At 41.5% G+C, this 22,916-nt stretch overlaps 2 protein-coding genes across 10 annotated transcripts in view; one reads left to right on the forward strand and one right to left on the reverse strand.

The window, feature by feature from the left end:
- The first annotated feature begins 814 nt into the window (after positions 1-814).
- On the forward strand, positions 815-11,329 carry AKTIP (AKT interacting protein). Of its 7 annotated transcripts, none has more exons than XM_010347848.3 (10): positions 815-963; positions 3,752-3,863; positions 5,166-5,371; positions 8,170-8,234; positions 8,322-8,422; positions 8,890-8,978; positions 9,060-9,158; positions 9,252-9,359; positions 10,498-10,558; positions 10,724-11,329. In XM_010347848.3, exons 2-10 carry the CDS (start codon positions 3,822-3,824, stop codon positions 10,832-10,834), a joined length of 882 nt encoding a protein of 293 aa, XP_010346150.1. In that variant the 5' UTR covers positions 815-963; positions 3,752-3,821; the 3' UTR covers positions 10,835-11,329. The 7 variants fall into 7 exon arrangements, with proteins under 7 accessions (XP_010346150.1, XP_039331934.1, XP_074258998.1 ...); XM_039476000.2 differs by having other exon boundaries at positions 815-955; XM_074402897.1 differs by having other exon boundaries at positions 815-938.
- A 263-nt stretch (positions 11,330-11,592) lies between these two features.
- Positions 11,593-22,916, reverse strand: part of RBL2 (RB transcriptional corepressor like 2) — a 57,276-nt gene continuing 45,952 nt past the window's right edge. For 2 of the 3 annotated variants that reach the window (XM_010347845.3, XM_010347846.3), the window contains exons 21-22: positions 22,089-22,253; positions 11,593-13,101 (exon numbers count right to left, since the gene is read on the reverse strand). In XM_010347845.3, the coding sequence (XP_010346147.2) occupies positions 12,931-13,101; positions 22,089-22,253 (336 nt within the window). In that variant the 3' untranslated portion in view covers positions 11,593-12,930. Of the gene's footprint in view, positions 13,102-20,470; positions 20,688-22,088; positions 22,254-22,916 lie in introns of those variants that run through there. The other variant, XM_039475983.2, reaches the window with a different exon arrangement.

Genomic DNA, 22,916 nt, shown 5'->3' on the forward strand with positions numbered 1-22,916 from the left:
ACCTCCATGGGAGAGGAGACAGGAAGTCCACTGAGAGCATGTGAGTTAAAAAAATAATAAAATTAGAACAGAAAAATGACCAGGAACTACGTTGCCATGGGAGAGGTTCTACAACTTCAGTGTGTGCCAGAATCAAATGTGGATTCCTGGTCCCCAGCCCCCAGTCTCCACTCGGATCCGGGCCGGCACGCACAGGTTCACAAAGCTCCTCTGGCTGCGCTAGTGCCTGGGGCCGACTTCGAGCTGAACTCCCTTCAGCTCCAGCCTTCAGCTCCTGCACCGACGGAGAGAACGGGCGTTTCCTGACGCCACGCCAAGCGTCCTTCTGACCCTTTGGACCCCGTGGGCCCGACGTGGCGGCCTCGGGCCCTGCAGCACGGCCCGAAGCAGTAGGACCCTGCGCCGGGAGCCAAGGAGCGGTTGCGCGGCCGGGCACGCCCCCACTGCGCCCCAGCCCCGGCACCAGGCGGTTGCGCTGCGACCTGAGCGCATAAACCTCTGGGCGGGTCTCCATGGTGACTGGCGGACGCCCTGGCCAATTGTGTCCCGGCGCTTGTTTATCTCCGCCCCATCCCTCCTCGGGGGACCGATATTTCCGAGACTGACAGGCCGTTCCGGGCGCTGTTACGTAAGGGGAGGATCAATTGCAGCCCCACCCAAACCAGAGTGATTTGATTGGCAGGACGGAGTGCTAGCTCCCCAGCGACCCCCGGAAAAACGTCCTTGACGGGCAGGTGTGAGAGCCAGTTGGCGTCAGGAGGCAAGGCGGAAGCCTTGGGCCCAGGGGCGTGCGGCAGGGGGCGGAGCCCGGCGCCGAGGGCAGGGCAGGGTGGGGCGGGGCGGGGTTCAAGCTGGGGCTGGGCTGGCGCTACGGCCGGAGATGCTGTCGGGCCGCGACTGCGCTCGGCAGCCAAGAACTCTGCATTGAAGGCACCGGGGTGAGACGCACTGCCCGGTACGGTGGTAGGTACGCGAGGGCTGAGGCATCCGTAAATCTGGCCGCCAGCCTCCGCGGGCCTGGCATTTGTCCGTCCTACTGGGCGCTTGCGGCTCGGCAGCGACGGCGGCCGCGCTGGGACATGGGGGCGGGGCCGGGCACCTGTGCCCGTTTGCAGGCACCTGCTGCGCTGGCCGCTCACTGCCCGGCACTGCTGCTGGGGGCTGCGGCTCCAGCTGGGCCGGGCCGGCTGAGGGAGAGAGGCGGGCCCTGCTGGCTCGCCCCGGCCAGTGCCCACCGTCCCCGGCTGGGTCCCGAACCGAGCCTTGGCTAAGGGGGTGTCGCCGAGTCCCAGAGCCCCTCACTGGAGGGGCCTGGGATTCCCGGGCCAGCTTCCAGCTAGCTGCAAGTCCAGGACAGGGCCCCCGCCTTGCATCACCTTGAGACAGGTTTGTCCAGATTCCCTGCGAGCTCAGAGGCTGGTTTCCGCCTGCGGCGAGGGTGCCGGTCCAAGGCCGCCGCGGGTCCCGGCTGTCCCCAGCGAGCCTAGTCCGGGCCATGTTCGTCTTTTTCTGGTCCCTGCTCTGTCGCCTCTTAACGTGGAATTTCAAGTCTGATTCGGGGTGATGTGAGTGCACCGTGGCACACAGAGTAACAGCAGCACTCAGGTTTGAGCTCTGCTGTGCACTATCATTCGCGCAGACTGAAAACCCAGACTTCTCAGCTGGGTGATGTAAAGGAATGTAGCCGTGGCCAAATAAGCAGAAATTCTAAAATTGTTTCCCAGTGGCAAGGATGTAACCTATGTCTTGCTTCCATCTATGTCATTCCTCTCGGAATATGTCATGCTGTGCTTGTTCAAGACTAGACCCTGAAAACTGTGCTACAGTTTCTCGTGATTATCTTGCAGCTGGAAACATTGGATTAAAAGAGCCATCACAAAGTTAGGCAGCAGTAGACAATACCCCCTGCTTAAAGATAGGCAGAACTGGGGACAAATTGTATTGGATTCTTAAAGGCAAAGCCAGAGAATCCTTACGTGTTAGACCTGGGAGAGACTACAGGTTTGCACTAACCCATTAAATATACATGGTGGAGAGCACCACTGTGTCCCAAGGGATGGTGGCCCTGTGTTAAATCAGATGTGTCCTAGAGGACATTGGGGTATTGCACATTACTGCTGAATCTGAAAATCAGTGTCTTCCTTTGAGCCAAACAGGAACATGCCCCCGCACATTTTTGATATCCTAAGTGTATTCAGTGTGTCACCTTTAAAGGCAGATTTGCGGAGAGCTGTTGTTACTTATTGGATGTTTTCCATGTTAGTGGAAGAACCAGGATCTTCATTCCTCTGATTTAATTACTGGGTGGCATTTTCTCATGGAAAACAAAACAGCAGTCACAGGCATTGGCAAGGTTTGGATGACCTGGGTTGGATATGTCCCTGGATGTCACAAGTTCGTCAGAAGGCAAATTATTGCTGATTGGGGACATTTGGTACATGGTTTGCTCATGATCTGCTTTAGAAATTAGGAAAATGTTACTTAGTTTTGACCCTTTTCACCTTCAACCTTTTGATTAGTGCAAGTAGGAAATCAGAGAAGGGGCTCTGCTTTAAAGGTAACAGAGCCTGGGGGGAAATCACCAGGGCAGAGAAGTTGCTGTTCTTACAGCTGGGCTTGGCTGCTTTTCCTTTGCTTCTTTGTATTTTTAGTAAATGACCCACTGACTTTGTGACCTTTGAAGACACCCTTTCTTATTCACGGCTTGAAGCTTCGCCTGGAAGATCTGTACTTGTGAACTGTCTCTTGTGTGCCTCTGTTGCATTTGTCTGGATTGCTAGGCAGTTCCTTAAGTGCATGATCCTGCAGTTTCTATATGTTTCAAAGTCGTAAAAGGCGTTTCTTGGGGGATGGTATGGACAGGACTCAGGTAACCCCTTTATCATCTTAGTGACATACAAGTGCTCTGCCTTCCCTGTTTTCTCATTTCTTTGGCTAACACTTTGCTGGAGGAATCATTTTGTACTCAAGTGAGTTGAGGCAGCTTTTAATTCAGCCTCCTTAGATCTTTATTGCTTGTTCCCATAGCCGTGGGAACAGTGATACAACTTTTGTGTATGTGGGTACAGTGCATTCTGAATCTGGTTTTCCTGTTAAATGCTGAGATGTGCTAGTAGCAGCTGTTGTCTATATCTTCTGAATTTCTGGCACCAAAGCTCATCTGTGTCACTGAGTAATCTGAATCCTGGCCAGGGGACCTGGTGCACAGATTCTTATAAACATCTAAAGGTGCGAAATAAATTAGAGCCAGAAAAGGAAGATGGTATAGAAGGAAACTATTTCTGAAGATGCCTGAAGACTCTCTCCTAGGTTTTTATAACTCTTTGTTATATAACATTATCTTGTATATCTAGGGTATCAGATTTAGTTATTCATCATTTCCAAAGTCTTAATTGTTGGCTGGGCATGGTGGTTCACACCTGTAATCCTAGCATTTTGGGAGGCTGAGGTGGGCGGATCACTTGAGGTCAGGAGTTGGAGACCAGCCTGGTCAACATGGTGAAACCCTGTCTCTACTAAAAATAGAAAAATTAGCCAGGCATGGTGGCAGCCACCTGTAATCCCAGCTACTCAGGAGGGTAAAGCAGGAGAATGGCTTGAATCCAGAAAGCGGAGGTTGCAGTGAGCCACGCAGTCACGCCAGTACACTCCAGCCTGGGTGACAGAGCAAGACTCCATCTTAAAAAAAAAAAAAAAGAAGCCTTAACTGTTGGTATCAGCATGTTTCTATGTTTTCCCATCTTGTTTTAAGGTAAAGTGAATGCTGAAGACAGAAGATTTTGATGACATACCACTGAATTTCTTTGTTTGGAATACACGTTATGAACCCTTTCTGGAGCATGTCTACAAGCTCCGTACGCAAAGTAAGTACAGTTGATAAATTCAGTAAGGAAACCTATTTGCTTCTGTGTCTGAAAATAGGGTCAGAATGAAGGCTAATCTGTCATGGTTACCTGTAATCTTGATAAAATTACCTGGGTTTTCTAGTTAAGGGTTTACTCTTGAAAAATAATTATTTTATTGGTTAAAGTCTGTTTCTGAGACTGCAATTGCATCTCAAATACAAATCGTTCTGGTCATCACAATTCTAAGATTATTTAGGTTATATTTACACATGATGATATTTGTGACATTGTAGCTTCTGCTAAACTTCAAGGTTCTATGGTTAGAACAGCTCTGGGAAAGGCTAGTCTAATATCATTAAATCAGACTTTAGGGGTTCTAATTTTTCTAAATAAAATGATTTTATAAAAATATATTTTCATTTTAGAAAAGGTTAAAATAGACAGTAAGAAAATTAAAATAACCATAATCTCATCTCTAAGAGAACAAACACCACTATTACTTTCTGTGTATGTATATGATACACGTCTCTTCCTCACTTGTAGATAGATAGTAATGGGGTACAAGTGCGGTTTTGCTCCATTGGCATATTGCACTGTGCTGAAGTCAGGGCCTTTAGGTGCATCCATCACTGGGGCTATGCATATGATACATATTTTTTAATATAGCTAATTAAACAGCCTTTGGTTGTACTTGCGCCAAGGAAGTACCTGTGAGATGGTAGTTTAATCTCTGACTCACGTTGACCTTTGTCTTTGACTAAGGATGACGGTTTATGCTGGTGATATTTGAAATGTCAAAACATACCCAGTAGGGACAAGATCAAAATCAGACCCAAGCAAGTGAGAGAATAGCTTCATTCTTTGTTTCTAAGCCAAGTGCTAACAGGCAGTGACTAATTTCAGTTATCCACACTACTTTGAGCTTCTTAGACCTAACCTTGTATAGCATCTAAGTGCAGGGGGACTTTTCTAGCCTTGTGCAGTTGTCTAATTGCTTAGTAACCCCTTGCCCTCTTTTTGGGGCCACTAGGAGAAACCGCTTCTCTCTGTGTTTCAGTTAATCCTCCTGTACACAGTGACTGTATCATCCTTACAGGATGAGTTTCGCTATACAAAAGAATTTCTATAATGCTTTGGTCTTGCGTCAGCGTTGTCTTTATATGACCTGCCTGCCCAAAGGACTTTCTAGTCATCTTGGCTATGGTGTTAGAATGTCCTTGTAAAGGAGTAATTCCAGCATTTAGGCCATGGAGCTAATAATGTACTCTCGTGATTTAAGAATCATCCTAACAGATACTCTTACAACTTCATCTTGTATAGCGATCTGAAGGTGAAGAGAAGACATTAACAGGGGACGTGAAAACCAGTCCTCCACGAACTGCACCAAAGAAACAGCTGCCTTCTATTCCCAAAAATGCTTTGCCCATAACTAAGCCTACATCTCCTGCCCCAGCAGCACAGTCAACAAATGGCACGCATGCGTCCTATGGACCCTTCTACCTGGAATACTCGCTTCTTGCAGAATTGTAAGTTCTTAACAAAGTATTTGGTTAAATTAGGAGTGATCCTTTAAGGTGAAGAATGAATTTTATTCCGATGGACGCGGTAAAGGGCTGTCACTTAATCTCAAAGCTCAAACCTGTCCCTCTCCAACATCAGCCTTAATAAATATGGAGGCCATTGCTGGTGATAGAATCTTTCTTAACCAAGGCCTAAGTAGAGTTATAAAAATAATCCTTTCCTAAAGATTCTCATTTAGAGCTTGGGTGAGTAAGATTTAAAGGCGGAGGGTACTTTAATTTCCATGTCTGTTTCGAAGAGTAAGAAAAGGAAGAAACTGAGGTTTATTAAGAACCTGCAGTAGACCAGGAACTTAGTAAATTTGGTCTTCATTTATATGAAGTGAGGAATTTGCCTCCTGAAGAGGTTTTTCTAGAGTTGGACAGTGGGAGAGTCGTCGTCCCTGCCTTCTTGAGTCAGACCCATCTGGAGGATGGTTCTCCATTGGTTGTCGCTTTGTAGGTAGCTCCCTGACAGATGAAGAAGGCCTAGCAGGGAGGGACCAGGAAGCCATACCTTAGGGATTAGCAGTTGAAGGAACCGGAGAAGTCTTCTTGGAGAAGAGAAAATTTAAGCACATATTAAAGTTGTCTTCATATATTGGAAGATCTGTCACAAGGAAGGATCTGAATTATTCTGTATGACCCCCAAAGTCAGGACTTAACAATTCTAGGGAAGAGACAAGTGGGCTCCACATAAGGAAGATGCTGACTGGTCACCGAGTTCAGCAGCTGGGCTGCACTTGCACCTGGTTGTGGAGTGCAAGGAGCTGTACAGGGTACAGAGTGCTGGCAGCTCACCCATAGTGCCTGGCACACACTGGGGCTCCAGCACCGCAGATGCAGATGGCATTTCATTTGAGACTTTGTTAAAAGGACAGAAAGTTTGGGGAATTCTTAATTTCCATCATTTAAAAATTCCTGTGTATACAGTTATTTTAAAAGCATCCTTGAGTCAGGCACAGTGACTCAAGCCTATAATCCCAGCTACTTGGGAGACTGAAGCAGGAGGAACACTGGAGCCCAAAAGTTCAAGACCAGGCTGGGCAACAGTGACCCCTGTCTCTAAAAGAGATTAAAAATTTCCCAGCTGTGGGCCTATAGTCCCAGCTACTCAGGAGGCTGAGGTGGGAGGATCACTTGAGCTCCGGAATGTGAGATAAGCCTGGCCATATAGCAAGTACTCATCTTTTTTTTTTTTTTTTTTTTTTTTTTGAGATGGAGTCTCACCATGTTGCCTAGGCTGGGGTGCAGTGGCGCAGTCTCAGCTCACCACAGCCTCCACCTCCTGGGTGCAAGCGTTTCTCCAGCTTCAGCCTCTGGAGTAGCTGGGACTACAGGTGTGCACCACCATGCCCAGCTGATTTTTTTATTTTCAGTAGAGACAGGTTTTTGCCGTTTTGGCGAGGCTGGTCTCAAATTGCTGACCTCAAGTGATCTGCCTGCCTCAGCTTCCCAAAGTGCTGGGATTACAGGCGTGAGCCACGGAGCTCAGCCTACAAGACCTTTTTTTTGTCGTTGCCCCCTCCCCGACCCAAAAAGCATCCTTGACTCCTCCCTCAATGTATTAATGTTGTCATGGTCAGAGGGTGTGAGGCCACAGGATGACTGGCTGGGTGTGATTTGGTAGCAATGGCCCCTTTGGCTCTATAATGAAGGCCTTGTGTTTGAGGCTGGGCAGTGAGCTGAACAGGCCTCTACTGTGGTGATTAAATCTGTATTAGAACACAGAACTGCCTTTTCTGGCAAAGTAGATACATCTGCCAGTCATGTTGCTATTGACATGCTGAATTTTAGCAACTTAAAAATGGACTAGATAATAACTCAAAAATGATTAAAAATAAATGAATGGCAAGTAGGTAATAAAAATGATAAACTTAAGTCCTGATAAAATAGTTCTTGATAAAACCCAGGACTGGCAGGTTAATGTGTTTTAAGACCCTAGGTAAAATTTGTTCTTTTCAAGGTATGGTCTCAGCCTTACCTCTTTAGGCTCATAGTTGCAAGGAACAGACCAGAATGGTTGTGGGTAGTGAACTAGGTCCCAGAAGAACCAGTGTAGCCTTTGTGTCAGTACACCTGTCGTTCCTTGTTTTCAGCACCATTTCCCATGCCCTGGCAAGGCCCCCAGAGTTCAGGTGTCTGCGTTGGGGTCAATTTGAGGGCAGAGCATATGAGAGCGTGGCAAGGATACCTGCCCTCCCCAGGCAGCACTGCAAGCTGAACACTGCCCTCTGCCGTGGGATCTTCTGATTAAAATGTAAAAGGAGAACTTTGTGATCCAATTCCAAGAAATCTTAATTTACCTAAAGTTGTATTTTAAAAGTTTTGAATGATCATCCACAGTCAAAAAGCATCATTTTACAAGTACTCTCATTGACCTCAAATGTACAGAACTTACTTCAGGTTGCATTATTCAGAATTGCCAATAGGCTGGTTTCCAAGATGATATTTTGGAAGAGCAGATGTCTGGGAGGAAAACTTGATTCTTCACTTATCCCTGTTTGGCTTAAGTTCTTACTTACGTGGGACGGCTGCCGGCCCGCTCATTGCTCTGTGAGCAGCTGCTGTGAAGCCTGTGGTGGGCAGCTGTCAGGGCCAGGGCTCCGAGTGTCAGGTGAGAGGTTGTGAGAACTTGGCCTGCAGGGTTTGGGCATCAGCTGCCCCTTGAGGGAACATTCATTGTTGCGAAGTGAATGTGGAGTGGTTTGATCTGCATGTGTCAGTTGTATCCACACCAGTTAATCATTCTGCTTTTGTTGTAGTACCTTGGTTGTGAAGCAGAAGTTACCGGGTGTCTATGTGCAGCCATCTTACCGCTCTGCATTAAGTAAGATGAGGATTCACTCTTAATTTATAGCACATTTAGTTCCTCCCACACAAATTTAGGCCTTAATGGTTTTATTTTTTCCTACAGTGTGGTTTGGAGTAATATTCATACGGCATGGACTTTACCAAGATGGCGTATTTAAGTTCACAGTTTACATCCCTGATAACTATCCAGATGGTGACTGTCCAGTAAGTTGGAGACACAGTCTGGCTTCTTTTGTGGATCAGTGAGGAGGGCGGAAAGGGCTTACAGCTTCCCTGATTATTTTCCTGACCTGGTACCTTTATGATTTAACTACCCAGTAGTCGTTCAGGGGGGCTTGTGTGCTTTGCAGCAGCTTCCGGCATGCCATCCTCTGCTTTGAGCTTTGTTTCTCTGCTCGGAGTCTGCAAGGGAGGTTAGCTGCTATCCTTAGCACTTACCAGGTGAATGGTGATCCTCAGGCTCTAGTAGAGGGAGAGAGAGTTTTCTCCACTTCATTGCAAAATTTAGTTTTTCAGGAACATGGTAAAAGTAGTTAAGTATCCCTTTTGAAGCAGCTCTTTAGCTTTAAATAACGTGACTGTCTTGTCCTGAAGCTCTTTTTATCACGATTTCAGTGGGTCTCATAAGTGCCACTGCTTCCATTAAAGGACATGTCTCTATTTAAATACAGCGCTTGGTGTTTGATATTCCCGTCTTTCACCCGCTAGTTGATCCCACCTCAGGTGAGCTGGATGTGAAGAGAGCATTTGCAAAATGGAGGTAAGTAAATAAAGTGTTTCTTTCAGTGTTTCTTGCTGTAGCAAGAGGAAGCCTCAGTAATCACGCCATGTTTCCCTTTAGGCGGAACCATAATCATATTTGGCAGGTATTAATGTATGCAAGGAGAGTTTTCTACAAGATTGATACAGCAAGCCCCCTGAACCCAGAGGCTGCAGTACTGTATGTAACACTTGCTTTGTTATTTAAAATAAATTTGAAGATGCAGCTAAGTAGAATAAGTTGGTAACTTTTTGATTTAAACTTTTAACACAGGTATGAAAAAGATATTCAGCTTTTTAAAAGTAAAGTTGTTGACAGCGTTAAGGTGTGCACTGCTCGTTTGTTTGACCAGCCTAAAATAGAAGACCCCTATGCAATTAGGTAAGTGGTGCAGCCCCCAAGTAACTGTCCGCTGTCCTTTCCAGCACACTGCTTCCTTTCTTCAGGTGGTCTCGGATGGATATTTAAAAGGCAAATGCATAAGCCGTTAACCTGCAACCTTTATAACTTGGTGCCAACTCAATTTCTGATGCCTCTGAGGCTCTTCCCTTAAACAGAAAGCTTTACAGCTGACAGACTCTGCCGACAGCATGTTCTCTGGTGACTGGTTTCCCAGAGATCCTTGTGATACACATACTCATTCACATGTCAGGACTCTTTTCAGCAGGCAGTTTTAGCTGGAGCCCCTCTTAGACTGCTACACCCTCAGAGACATTCAGATGTGGTAAAAGGAGGAAAACTGAATAGCGTGAGAATGGCACTGTGACATTTGATTTAGGGAACAGCATCTGGAGGAGTATTGGGAATGGATGAATTGGTGATTTTGCTCTTTGACAACATTGGTACTGTTTGGGAAGGCAGTGAAGTATAAGCTGTTAAGAGCTTGGACTCATGGCCAGGCATGCTGGCTTAGGCCTGTGATCCCAGCACTTGGGAAGCTCAGGTGGGCAGATCATGAGGTCAGGAGTTTGAGACCAACCTGACCAACATGGCCAAACCCCATCTCTACTAAAAATACAAAAAAATTAGCTGGGCATGGTGGCTTGTGCCTGTAGTTCCAGTGAGGCTGAAGCAGGGGAATGGCTTGAATCTAGGAGGTGGAGGCCGAGAGTAAACCAAGATCACACTGCTCTACTCTAGCCTGGGTGACAGAACTAGACTCCATGTCAAAAAAAAATAAAAATCAGAGCTTGGAGTCAGCAGATGGACTGTTTGGCTTTTATACTTTTTAGCTCTGGTAACCCAGAGAAATTAATTTTACCCTGCTTTCCTTTCTTAATCTTTCAAATAATAGTACTTTAGGGGTTGGTGTGAGGCTTAAATGAGATCATCCATGCATAAGGGATAGCTATATGAGAAAATTAATTAGATAGTATCTAAAACATACATGTTAACAACACAAAAAGCACTGTTCTTTATTAAGTTGGGGAATTGGCTTAAAGCTTAATTACTGCAAAATGAATGTTTTAAAATTTAGTGACCCAACACATAGTTTTTAAATACTTTTCTCTTCCTTAAGCTTTTCTCCATGGAATCCTTCTGTACATGATGAAGCCAGAGAAAAGATGCTGACTCAGAAAGTAAGTGGATCACCACTCATGATATGGCCAACTCATTGTTTCTTTTCTAACATGTCTTCATTGGACACTGCTTGTTACATACAAGTAACTTTTTTGGGAAACTAGTTTGTACAGTGCTGAAATCTCATCAGTCATTTTTTTAATATCTGTTTTGATTGTGCCTAGAAGAAGCCTGAGGAACAGCACAATAAAAGTGTTCATGTTGCTGGCCTGTCATGGGTAAAGCCTGGCTCAGTACAGCCTTTCAGTAAAGAAGAGAAAACAGTGGCGACTTAAGAGATGGTGAATCTGGTGCACCATGCACTTTCCTGCTGGACTCTGGCCTAGTTCAAGCTGACCAATGGCAGAGGACTGCCTGAAGAGTAAAGCTGTGTGAACAATGACTGACTGCCAGTGTTTTCCATGTATGCATAGGTTCTAACAGCAGGTTTTGGAAACCTCTCTCTAAGTAATGCATTACTTCTGTCAGAAGTGTCTTAGGGTGGTTATCTAGTTCAGTACTCCAAATTATTGGGGACCTTGAGGCTTAAGTATTTTTCTGAATATAATGCTAAAGGTAAGTTGCATTCATTTAAACTAATAGAGCAGACAGAATTCAGCACTACTTAATAGTTTGTAAATCAGTGGTTTCAGTTGTATATATGTTAGGAAACGGAGAGATATAGAGAGAGCAGGTTCCATAGCTCAGCACTTTTAAGTGGAAGATTATTTGAATCTCAAGTCTTCAGCCTGCACTGATTTATAGCCTGCACTGTCTTACGGATTTATAAACTGAAATCACTGAGAAATGTCTTTAGTTGAGTGAGAAGAAACCAGAACACTTGTTCCTAGTGTTGTGTTGTTTTTTAAGCAAATTACTCACTGTATTTTTATGGCAGGAGGGAGAAAAAGTGTTAAAATGGTTTCTAATGAAGTCAGATATTTAAATGATGAATGACTAATGTGTTTAGTAGAGACAAAATAAACCAATAAATGACTGTTCTTTGCCATTTATACAAGAAACTACCCTTTTCTCAATATAACCAAACAAAAGCTAATTTATAAATGCTTTATTGAAAAATACACTTATCTTCATATAAAATTACAGTAGCGGTAAGTATCTTGAGAGGTTTTATAAATATTTTTGCAGAACACTATTCTAATTGAACAGTGTAAGTTCCATTATTTTTCTCAGAGCAATATGAAGTTACCTAGTAACTTTGTTTATACTGATTCAATTTACAATTGAATTTTCTCCCTTATAAGATTATTAATTTGACTTGAAAACTGCTGGAACAATAGTGATTAATAAAGGTATGTATAGATAATTGAACAGCTGTTAAATAACATTTTCTAATTTGTGTAAATGGTACTATGTACTAATCAAAACCTAAATTCTCCAACCAATTTTTTTAAACTGCCAGGAACACCCAAAAATATTTTAAAATATATCACCTTAATAGACATATCTTTTAGATAACTCCCTCCAAAAGGCCGAGGTCATAATTTTTCATATTAATTGCCTCAATTCAACTTGATTTAAAGTCTTTTCTTAGCTGGTTGATTCCTATGTAACAAAAAAACTGGAGAATTTAAAACATATTCCTAAAAAGGTGGCCATAGGGGCTTTAACAGTTTAAAAAAGTACAAAAGCATTAAAGAAAATATTGGATGTTTAGCCTGGAAGTTTTGTACTTAATAAAGTTCACATTGTAGAAAGTGCTATCACAAATATACAGCAAAATCTGGGTTACAAAATCATGCATTTTACAGCCCTAAAGTGCCGCCACTTAGACAGGTTCACTCAGACACTGCACACCCAAACAATCAAGCGCTTTTCACACTGCACCACACCGAATGGGGAGAGGGAAGACGTGCACCAAGGGAAACAACCTGGGTGCGCTCTCCTTTCTTCTATTTCAGGAATGCAAAAATCACACGCTCCTACCAGGTGTTTTAGGACTACCTAATTTTTGTTTTGCTTTTCATGAGGACTACAGCTGACCACAAAACAGGTAGGAGTGAACTTGAAACACAGTTCTTCTGTTGGAGTATGTCAACAGAAGCCTCCTATGCTCACATCTGAGTACTCGTAGTTCTCTTGCAGTACTTTAAAGAGCTTTGTCAGTCAAAAATCCAAGTTTGGATTCTAAGCAGCTTTGACAGTAATCACTGAATGGTAGGGGAAAAAAGGGCGGCTGGGATGAATTAAAATATCCTAAGGATACTGGTGGAAGGAGTTAAGTCCCATTTCTCACCAAAATGTCCCTTCATGTTACTAACAGGCTGTAATTGATCAGCTGGATTAAGAAAAAAAGCTCCATAGTCTAGATGCATTAAAGGTGCTGCTGCTAAACAGATTTTGTGAAGAGTTTCAATACAAGAGACTAACCTCAGTGGGAACCACGGTCATTAGCTACATCTTGGAGACGGCGTAATAAGGCAGAATGATTTTCTGGGCAAATTCTTTTTGCAGGTGATTCACTTCCATCTTCCAAAAGAATTCCTCTCTTTTTAGTTGGCGTTTCTCCTGTGCGTATCATACTATTTATTTCTCTCAGTCTCTATGGTGGAAAAAGACAATAATTTTAAAATGCAAATGCACACAGCTTAGTATTAAGTCGAAGACTCTCAAATGAGTTAAATAGTTTACCTGGAAGAGTTTGAACACATCTACACACAAAAGAAACACACCATTTATAAGTGAGAACACGTATTTGACTTAAAGAAAAAAAATTTTTTTAAAGAGAAAAGAAACTAAGTTACATAACCTGCCAACCTCACTTTTCAGCTGGCAGAGGCTGATGGCTATCTGAGAAGGGGCTGAACAGTTCTATTTTTAACAAACTGCTCCACAGGTGCTTTTGACCTATACATTTCTGTCATTTGTGAGTTCACAAATTTGTGACTTTTTAAATACAATAATTATGTAGCATTACATTGCTATGTGATAGTCACTTAAACACATACCTTTTTCTCTTTTTTTAAAAAGTACAATTTTATACAGTTTTCCCTTTTGTCAGTCTAATGTTACTCATTTTTTAGCAGCCATCCTCAACTGGGATTTCACTAGAAAAGTAGACCTTAATTCCCTAAGGTATCCATTGTAGGTAATAAATTAGCAAAATCTAGAATGGTCCTAGTTCGCTATATATCATCTTTGGGAGAGCTGAGGAAAGTTACTCAAATTATTTTCTGGGCAGTGGCTCAGATGAGGAGCTGCAATTGAGAAAGACACTGCCAGAGTGCCAGAAAGACTGGCTGGCTGTACAGTGCCGTTAGCATTCAGTTCCTTCAAAGCCCCTAAAAATCATCTGTCACATTATTTTCTGGTAGTCTGTTGGTTAAAATTATTTTTCATGTACTGCTTCATCCATGTTTCCTTACAGAAAGCATACTAAGCAAAGTCAGACATTTATTATAGGAAATTGCAAACACACAAAAGTAGAGAAGAAAGCATAATGCATCCTCACATGCCTATTCCTCTATTTCAGATGGTTCGCCAGCCTTGATTTATACTGTCATTCTTCCATCCCCCAGACTATTTTAAAGCAAATCCCAGACATATTTTATTCATGACACTTGCTATTTTTATTATTTACTTTAGTAAACATTCTGGAGGTTTTAAAGAAAATCAGTGTTCTTTATTATCAACAGATGTACCTTCACAAGTGTTTCATTAAAAAAAAAAAAAATTAACAATAGAAATGAGGTTGCGCTGTGTTGCCGAAGCTGGTCTTAAACTCTTGGGCTCAAGCAATCCTCCTGCGTTAGCCTCCCAATGTGCTGGGGTAACAGGCATGAGCCACTGCCACAAAATCTTAAGCTTTCCTTCAACCCTTTCTCTTCTAGCCCCCTTTCTGCCTTCCTAGGAGTCTGGCCTGCATTTGCTGTCTCTGCAGTGTCCCATCTGCTTGAATATTTCTTACACTATTTACTGTATACATTGTTAATTGTGTATAATGTATACATTGTATTACTTACAATGTATAATCGTATACCGTAATGTAGCACAATATACATTGGTAATTATGTATATAAAATTTATGTATACATGATGTTTTATATATCATAATATATACACAATAGTTTAAACATGAATAAATTCTTATTCCAAAACAATTTCAAATAGAATACACCTAGACTCCTTATCTTCACCCAATTCCCAGAGACACAGCTACTATCACTGTTAATCCACTGAACAAACCAGTCTGGTATGTATCCTTCTTTCTAGGAATGTAATCATTAGAAATGTAATACAGTATATTAAGTGGGTTTTTTTTTTCTTTTTTGGTAAATAACGGTATACTTTGTGTACCATTTGGAATATTTTTTCAGTCAACATTGTCTTTCACCTTCCTCTGTCAGTATGTATGGATCTGTAACATCTCTTCAACTTCTGTATATTCTCTTGTATGTCTGTGTTATAGGCTAATCCCCTATTATTACTATAAGCAATGCTACCATAATTTATTTTTCAACAAGTTGCACCAATACACTGACATTGCTCTGTCAGGTATCACTAAGGATCAGTCTTCATCTTAACCCATCTTGCATGGTATCTGATGATTCTTTTCTCAGAGTAGTATAAATTTTAGTACATTATAGGTTGGTTCTAGAGATACGCTACTTCTTATTTTGTAACATTCTCCCCTGAGGTCTCAGCTCTCACCTATTAAGATGACAAATCTTTCTCCAACCAACAGTCTAATAATTGCTATCATTTTACCGGACAGACTCCCAATTCCGTGCTAGAAATACCTACAGTCATATAAAACAGTTCCTTTCCTCTGAAAAATTCCCTCACACTCCCTTGTAGTCAGCCTACCCCAAACCACCACTGATGTTCCTGTCCATATAGTTTTGCCTTTTCCAGAATGTCACAGAAATGGAATCCTATAGTAAGTAGCCTACTAAATCCAGTGTCTTTCACTTAGTGTTCATGTATTTGAGACTTATCTACATTGAATGTATCAGTTCCTTTTTATTGCAAAGTAATAGTCCATTGTCTGCATGCACCGCAAGCTTATTTATCCATTCACCAGCCAAAGGACGTCTGAGTTATTTCCCACTTCTTGGCAATTAGGAAGAAAGTCACTATATATAAACAGTCGTGTACATGGTTTTGTCTAAAGGGCTTCCATTTCATTTGGGTACATACCTCAGAATGAGATTGCTGGTTGTATGCTAATGGTATGTTTAAGAAACTGACAGCATTCCACAGTGGTGACGCCATTTTGCATTCACACCAGCAATATAGAAAACTGCTCCACATTGTTGCCAGAACTTTTGATTTGTCATTGTTTAGATTTTAGCCATTCTAAACTAACAGGCATGTAATAGGTGAAGTGTGTTCAAATCTTTTGCCCACTTGTACATGTGGTGGTTTTCCCACTGAATTTTGAGAATTCTTTAGATACTATAGATACACGAATGCTTCATCAGATACGGAACTTATACAGATTTTCTCGTAGTCTATGGATGGTGCACAGAAACTGTTAGTTTTTATAAAATCGAATTGTGCTTTTGATGTTGTAACTTTTCCCCTAAAACATGTTCACTAAGATTTTCTATGTTGTCTTCTAGAAGTTTTATAGTTTGAGATTTTACATTTATGTCTGTGGTTTTTAGTTTTTGTATATGGTGCAAGGTATGGGTGCAAATTTACTATTATTTTGGTAAATGCATATCTAGTCGTTCCAGCACCATCTGTTGAAAAGACTATCCTTTACCAAATTGCCTTTGCCCCTTTGTTGAAAATCAATTTACCATATACATGTGGTCTATTTCTGGACTCTGTTCTATTGATCTGTGTCTATACTTTCACCAACATTACTGTCTTGATACTGTGGTGGTATAATACAGATATTTTGTGTAGCTTTGCAATTAGTGTGAATCCTTCAACTTTGAATTTAGCTATCTGAGTTCCTTTGCCTTGTAAATTATAAATTTTAGAATTAGTTTTTTTATATAAATGTTTGGATTTTGACTGAAATTGGTTTGAAATTATAGATCAATTAGGAGAAAACTACTGTTTTATTTTCCATGAATTGGAAAATAAGATACCATTTTCATTCAGTATCATGAACATGTTTCTCTATTTTCTCAGGCTGTAATTTCTCTCACCATAGTTTTCAGGATAGATGTCTTTTATACAGCTTTTATCATACTTAACCCTAAGTAATTTTTAAGTGTTATTTATTGTTTTCAATTTTTTTTTTTTTTACTTCTGATTGTTCACTGCTAGTATTTAGAAATACATTAGATTTTTTGTATATTAATCACATAACCTCCCTTACTAGTTCCAGTAACTTTCTGTGGATTCTTCATGATTTTTCTGTGTTGACAATCCAGGCTGTATGGCTTCTTTTTCTTGTCCTATTTTACATGCTGGGCTCTCTGGTTACATGGTGAATAGGGGTAGTGAGAGTAGACATCGTTGCTTTGTTACTGATCATAGGGGCAAGGCATTCAGTCTTTCACCATTAAGTATGATATCTGTAGGTGCTTTTGGCAAATGTTTACCAAGCTGAAGAAGTTCCTTGAGAGTTTTTATGTTAATGAATGTTGGATGTTGTCAGATGCTTTCCTTCAAATACTAAGATGATTTATCACCTTCTCTTTCTGAAAGAGTTTCTATAGAATTGGCATTATTTCTTCCTCAAATGTTTGGTAGCATTTACCAGTGAAGCCATCTGGGCCTACATTTTCTCTGACAGGAGGTTTTTTAACCACAAATTAATTTCTTTAATAGATATGGGGCTATTGAGACTACTATTACTTGAGTTTTATTAGTTTATGATGTCTTTCAATAATTTGTCCATTTCATGCTTATCGTCACATATATTGGCTTAATTAAGTTGTTGTTCTTTAACATCTTTTTTGAAACAGGGTCTCACTCTGTTATCCAGGCTGGAGTGCAGGGGTGCCACCAAAGCTCATTGCAGCCTCTCTGCCCAGGCTCTAGCGACCCTCCCATTGCAGGCACACCCTACCCCACCCCACCCACCCCACCATACCTGGCTTTTTTTTTTTTTTTTTTTGGCAGAGACAAGGTCTTGCTATGTCGCCCAGGCTAGTCTTGAACTGGGCTCAAGGATCCTCCTGCCTTGGTCTCCCAAAGTGCAGGGATTACAGGCATAAGCGACCACACCTGGCTGGGATTAATTTGTTTTCTTTCATTATACTTTTAATGTATATTGGTAATGTGTCGTTTCATTTTCCTGATTAGTCTGTATATAGAAGTAACAATTTTTAAACTCTTCTCCAAAAAAACCTAGTTTTTTTAATTTTTGTTTTTGTTTTGAGATGGTCTCATTCTGTCACTCAGGCTGGAGTTCAGTGATGTGAGCATGGCTCACTGTAGCCTCAACTACCTGGGCTCAAACCAGCTTTCCACTTCATCCTCTAGATTAGCTGGGACCACAGGTGTGCAGCACCATGCCTTTTTTTTTTTATTTTTAAGTAGAGACAAGGTCTTGCCACGTTACCCAGGCTGCTCTCGAACTCCTGAGCTCAGGCAACCCACCCGACTCAGCCTCCCAAAGTGCTGAGATTACAGGCATGAGCCACAGAGCCCAGTCCCCAAAAAACCTAGCTTTTGTTTGCCTCGGTTTTTCCCTACTTTTCAGTTTTCCATTTCAGTGAGTCCTACACTCTCTACTTTAAGTTGAAACTTTGGGTCACTAATTTGAGACCTTTTTTCTTTTCTAACGTAAGTGTTTAGTGCTATGTATTTCTCTCTTAGAAGTGTTTTAGCTATATCCCACAAATTTTAATATTTTGGATTTTCATTTAATTCAAATAATTTCTCTTGTGCTTTCTTTGACCAGAAGAAATATATAGTTTCCAAAAACTGGTGGACTTTCCAGGTATCTTTCATCGATTTCTGATTATATGCCACTGTGATCAGTGAAAATACATTATTTCAACCCTCTAACATGTATTGACACTTGTTTTATGGTCCAGAATGTAGTTTATCTTGGTAAATGTTCTCTCCGCACTCGATTTGTTAGAGGGTGTTCTATAAATGTCAGTCAGTTGGTCGATAATGTCTGCATCTTATGTATACTTACTGATTTTTCTGTTTTACCAATTAAGTTGAAATCTCTTGACTATCTTTTTTTTTTCTACTTAGGATTATATGTCAATAGGAAACAACCGTCTTTGTCACTGATATTTTTTGCTCTGAAATCTACTTTCTCTGATACTAATACAGCTACTGCAACTTTCTTTGAGGAGTGGTAGCATGGAATAACCTTTTCCACCCTTCCGGCTTTATTGAGATACAATTCTTATACTGTATTATTCAACCACTTGAAGTGTACAACTCCAGGACTTTTAGTATTTCCCTGAGTTGTGCAGCCATCACCACATTCTATTTTTGAATTCTTTTATTACCTCAGAAAGAAACTTCTTGTCCATTAGCAGAAACTATTCCCCACAACCTTTGAAAACCACTAATCTTTCTGCTTCTATATAGTTGCCCATTCTGGACAACTTATGTAAATGGAATTAAAAAAATACATAGTCTTTTGTGACTGGCTTCTTTCACTTATCAATGTTTTCAATATCCATTCATACTGTAGTCCATTCAGTACTTCATTCCTTTTTATTGCCAAGTAATTTTCCACTTATGGGATATACATTTTTACATTTAAAGTGCATAACTTACAACATATAGTTTGGTTTTGCTTTTTTGTTCAGTCAGTTCTTTTAATTGGTACATTTACAACATTTAAATTTAAATGCTATTTCCTTTCCTGTATGTCCCTTTTTTCCTCCTTTTTAAGACTTAGGAGTATTTTGATTGCAATTCATCTGCTTTGTCTATTATGTTAATCTGTTTATTCTTTTCTTCCATTTAACTCTAATCCATTTAGAATTTATAGGTTACAGGATGAGAGTCTAACCTTAGCCATCAGAACCATTTCCTCCAACTCCATTTGCTTTTTGGGGCTGTTACTGCCAATTTATGTTTCCAGGTTTCTTAACTAGTCCTACCTAGGAATACCTGTAGAATTAGAGTAAGCTTATGTAACAGAGAAAGTATATCTTTTAAATATTAGGTCTTCCCATTCAGAAAGATTGGTATATCTTCACTTATTCCAGTTTTCAAACTTATTCCAAACCATGGACCTTTAGACTTTTTTTTTTTTTCAATATAATAGGAAAAGTTTCTCCATTATTACATTTTCTTTTTTTGAGACAGAGTCTCGCTCTTGTCCTCCAGGCTGGAGTGCGCTGGCGTGATCTCAGCTCACTGCAACCTCTGCCTCCCGATTCAAGCAATTTTTCCCACCTCAGCCTCCAGCGTGGCTGGGATTACAGGCGTCTGCCACCATGCCTGACTAATTTTTGTACTTTCAGTAGAGATGGGGTTACACCATTCTGGCCAGGCTGAGGTGATCCACCTGCCTTGGCCTCCCAAAGTGCTAGGATTACAGGTGTTAAGCCACCATGCCCAGCCATTAACATTTTCTAACAGATTTTTGATTATTACTTGTTTTCCTCAATTGCTTTTTAAAAAGAGACAAGGTTTCTCACGTTGTTGCCCAGGTTGGAGTGTGATGGCATGACCATGGCTCATTACAGCCTTGAACTCTTGGGCTCAAGTGTGAGTAGCCTGCCTCAACCTCCTGAGTAGCTAGGACTACAGGTGCATGGCACCATGCTCAGCTCATTTTTTTTTTTTTTTTTTTTTTTTTTTTTTTTGAGACGGAGTTTCGCTCTTGTTACCCAGGCTGGAGTGCAATGGCGCGATCTCGGCTCACTGCAACCTCCGCCTCCTGGGTTCAGGCAATTCTCCTGCCTCAGCCTCCTGAGTAGCTGGGATTATAGGCACGTGCCACCATGCCCAGCTAATTTTTTGTATTTTTAGTAGAGACGGGGTTTCACCATGTTGACCAGGTTGGTCTCGATCTCTCGACCTTGTGATCCACCCGCCTCGGCCTCCCAAAGTGCTGGGATTACAGGCTTGAGCCACCGCGCCCGGCCTAGCTCATTTTTATTCGTTGTAGGAATGGGGTCTTGCTGTGTTGCAGAGCTGGTCTCAAACTCCTGGCCTCAAGCAATCCTCCTACTCCAGCCTGCCGAAGTGTTGAGATTACAGGTATGAGCCACTGTACCCGGACTGTTTAAGATTTCAAGTCTACAAAGAGTTGAAAAAATAATACATTGAGCACCCACTTATCAATCATTAATGTCTGAGAGTTGCTCTCACTCTCTTCCTACCTAGATATATTGCAACTGACCTGTTTATGAAAGCAAGCTGCAAACACTGAGACACTTTTACCTCTGAATACTTTCAGCACAGTCTCCTACATAATCTGCTAAGCATCATCAACACCAAAGAAATAAATTTTTAAAAAAATACACTGAAGGCCACATTCAAATTTTCCTCAGAATGTCCTTTATAGCAGCATTTTTCTATGCAGCATCAAAAATCATGCATTGCATTTGGGTGTCATGTCTCCCTAGTCTCCTTTATGGTACCTTCCCCATCCTCTACCTTTTTTTCATGATACTGACCTTTTTTGTGAAGAGTCCAGGCCATATATATGTGTGTTTACTTCTAAGATAGGAGTTTTGCTCTTGCCACTCAGGCTGGAGTGCAATGGTGCATTCTCAGCTCACTGCAACCTCTACCTCCCAGGTTCAAGTAGTTCTCCTGCCTCAGCCTCCCGGGTAGCTGGGATTACAGGTGCCTGCCACCAAGTCCGGCTAACTTTTGTATTTTTAGTAGAGACGGGGTTTCACCATGTTGGCCAGGCTGGTCTTGAACTCCTGACCTCAGGTGATCCACCCACCTTGGCCTCCCAAAGTGCTGGGATTACAGGCGTGCACCACCACGCCCTGCCTCTAAGCAGTCTTTATCAATACACATCTCATTATGTAAGGACCTTCATAATCCAGTTCCACTCACTAACATCAGCTTTGGATCACTGTGTCTGCCTCAAGGACACTGTTTTCTTCCTCTTACCTGCTTTCTGCTGTAATACCCTTCCATATCTCAGCAACTCCCTGACTTTTCAACATTAAGGCCTGACTCAAGCTTCCAAGCTTCCTCCCCCTTCTTCGAATGAGGCAGCTGTTGCCACATATTATCTGTGCTAATATGACTACTGCAATGCAGTGTCCAAAACATCATCAACTTCTCCCTTTAGCCAGAGTCCAGAGGACACTGCCTGTCCCAGAAAAGGCCTTCAGTAAGGGATTCAAAATTTCTTTCCCCAACAAATACAGAAAATTGTTACAAATGGGATGAAAAAACACCAACTTCCAAGTTTATAGCAGAATGTTCAAAATGTACAAATAGGAGAGGGAATAAAAAAATTCATATCCCTGTTTGCAATCCTAAAATCCACTCCCTTTTCCTCAAAAAAAGCAAAACACCAAAATAAACCCTGGGTTTTGCTGCATGGATTCTGACTGATCACTGTTCCCTGGCAGCTCTCTTCACATAATGAGTGCCTAGGCTTAGCACAAACCCTGTTTCTAGTATCTGACGCATTTTGGGGTTAGTAAAGGCCAAGGTTGATGCTAGGCTCACCTTTGAAGGACTGTTGCTGAAGTAATAGAAAATCTTTTCTCGAGGAGAAAGCATTGCTTCGTTTTTATGTGGGGAAATGTAGACGGGATGATTTTGAGACAACTGTACTCTGCGAGGGGAACCTGTTCTTATAAATGGATAGGGAGAGAGTGGAGGAACATCCATCTGTTAAAAAAAAAAAATCAGTAATTCTAAGAAAAAAATTATAATCAGGTATTTTTATTGACAATGATTAATGAGGTGTGCGAAACCAGCAGTCTTATGATAGTGATGTATTAGCAATAATTAAACCTAAAGAAAAACATTCTAATAGCAAACCTTAAGTGCTTAGTTTGTGCCAATTATTTTAAGCAATTTTTATACATTATATCATTTCATCCTTACAACAACTCTATAGGCTAGGAACTAGTAATACTCCCATTTTATATATGAGGAAAGAGGTATGGAGAAATTTTAATGGTTTGCAAGGTTACCACCACTAAGTACTGGACAGTTTGAACCCATGTAGCCTGTCTCTTAGATACTACTACACATTGTAGGGACTCCAAATACAACCTTATTCTTGTTAATGCTTAACAACAGTAAAACATATGTTGGTCAGGTGAATTACAGACCTCTTCAGTTTTACTTAACAGTATTATTTGTAAAACTATGAGACAGAGTCTCATTCTGTTGCCCAGACTGGAGTGCAGTGGCACAACCTCAGCTCACTGCAACCTCCATCTCCTATGTTCAAATGATTCTCCTGCCTCAGCCTCCAGAGTAGCTGGGATTACAGGTATGTGCCACCACACCCAGCTCATTTTTTTATTTTTAGTAAAGACCAGG

Source organism: Saimiri boliviensis, chromosome 1, assembly GCF_048565385.1.
Source record: "Saimiri boliviensis isolate mSaiBol1 chromosome 1, mSaiBol1.pri, whole genome shotgun sequence".
NCBI lineage: Eukaryota > Metazoa > Chordata > Mammalia > Primates > Cebidae > Saimiri > Saimiri boliviensis.

What these genes read in the sequence shown, in the direction of transcription:
- AKTIP (XM_010347848.3), top strand. Translation starts at nt 3,822, where the DNA reads ATGAACCCTTTCTGGAGCATGTCTACAAGCTCCGTACGCAAA. An exon ending in ATCTTACCGCTCTGCATTAA is followed by an intron (nt 8,235 to 8,321) that starts GTAAGATGAGGA and finishes TTTTTCCTACAG; the next exon opens with TGTGGTTTGGAGTAATATTC. An exon ending in AGAGCATTTGCAAAATGGAG is followed by an intron (nt 8,979 to 9,059) that starts GTAAGTAAATAA and finishes GTTTCCCTTTAG; the next exon opens with GCGGAACCATAATCATATTT.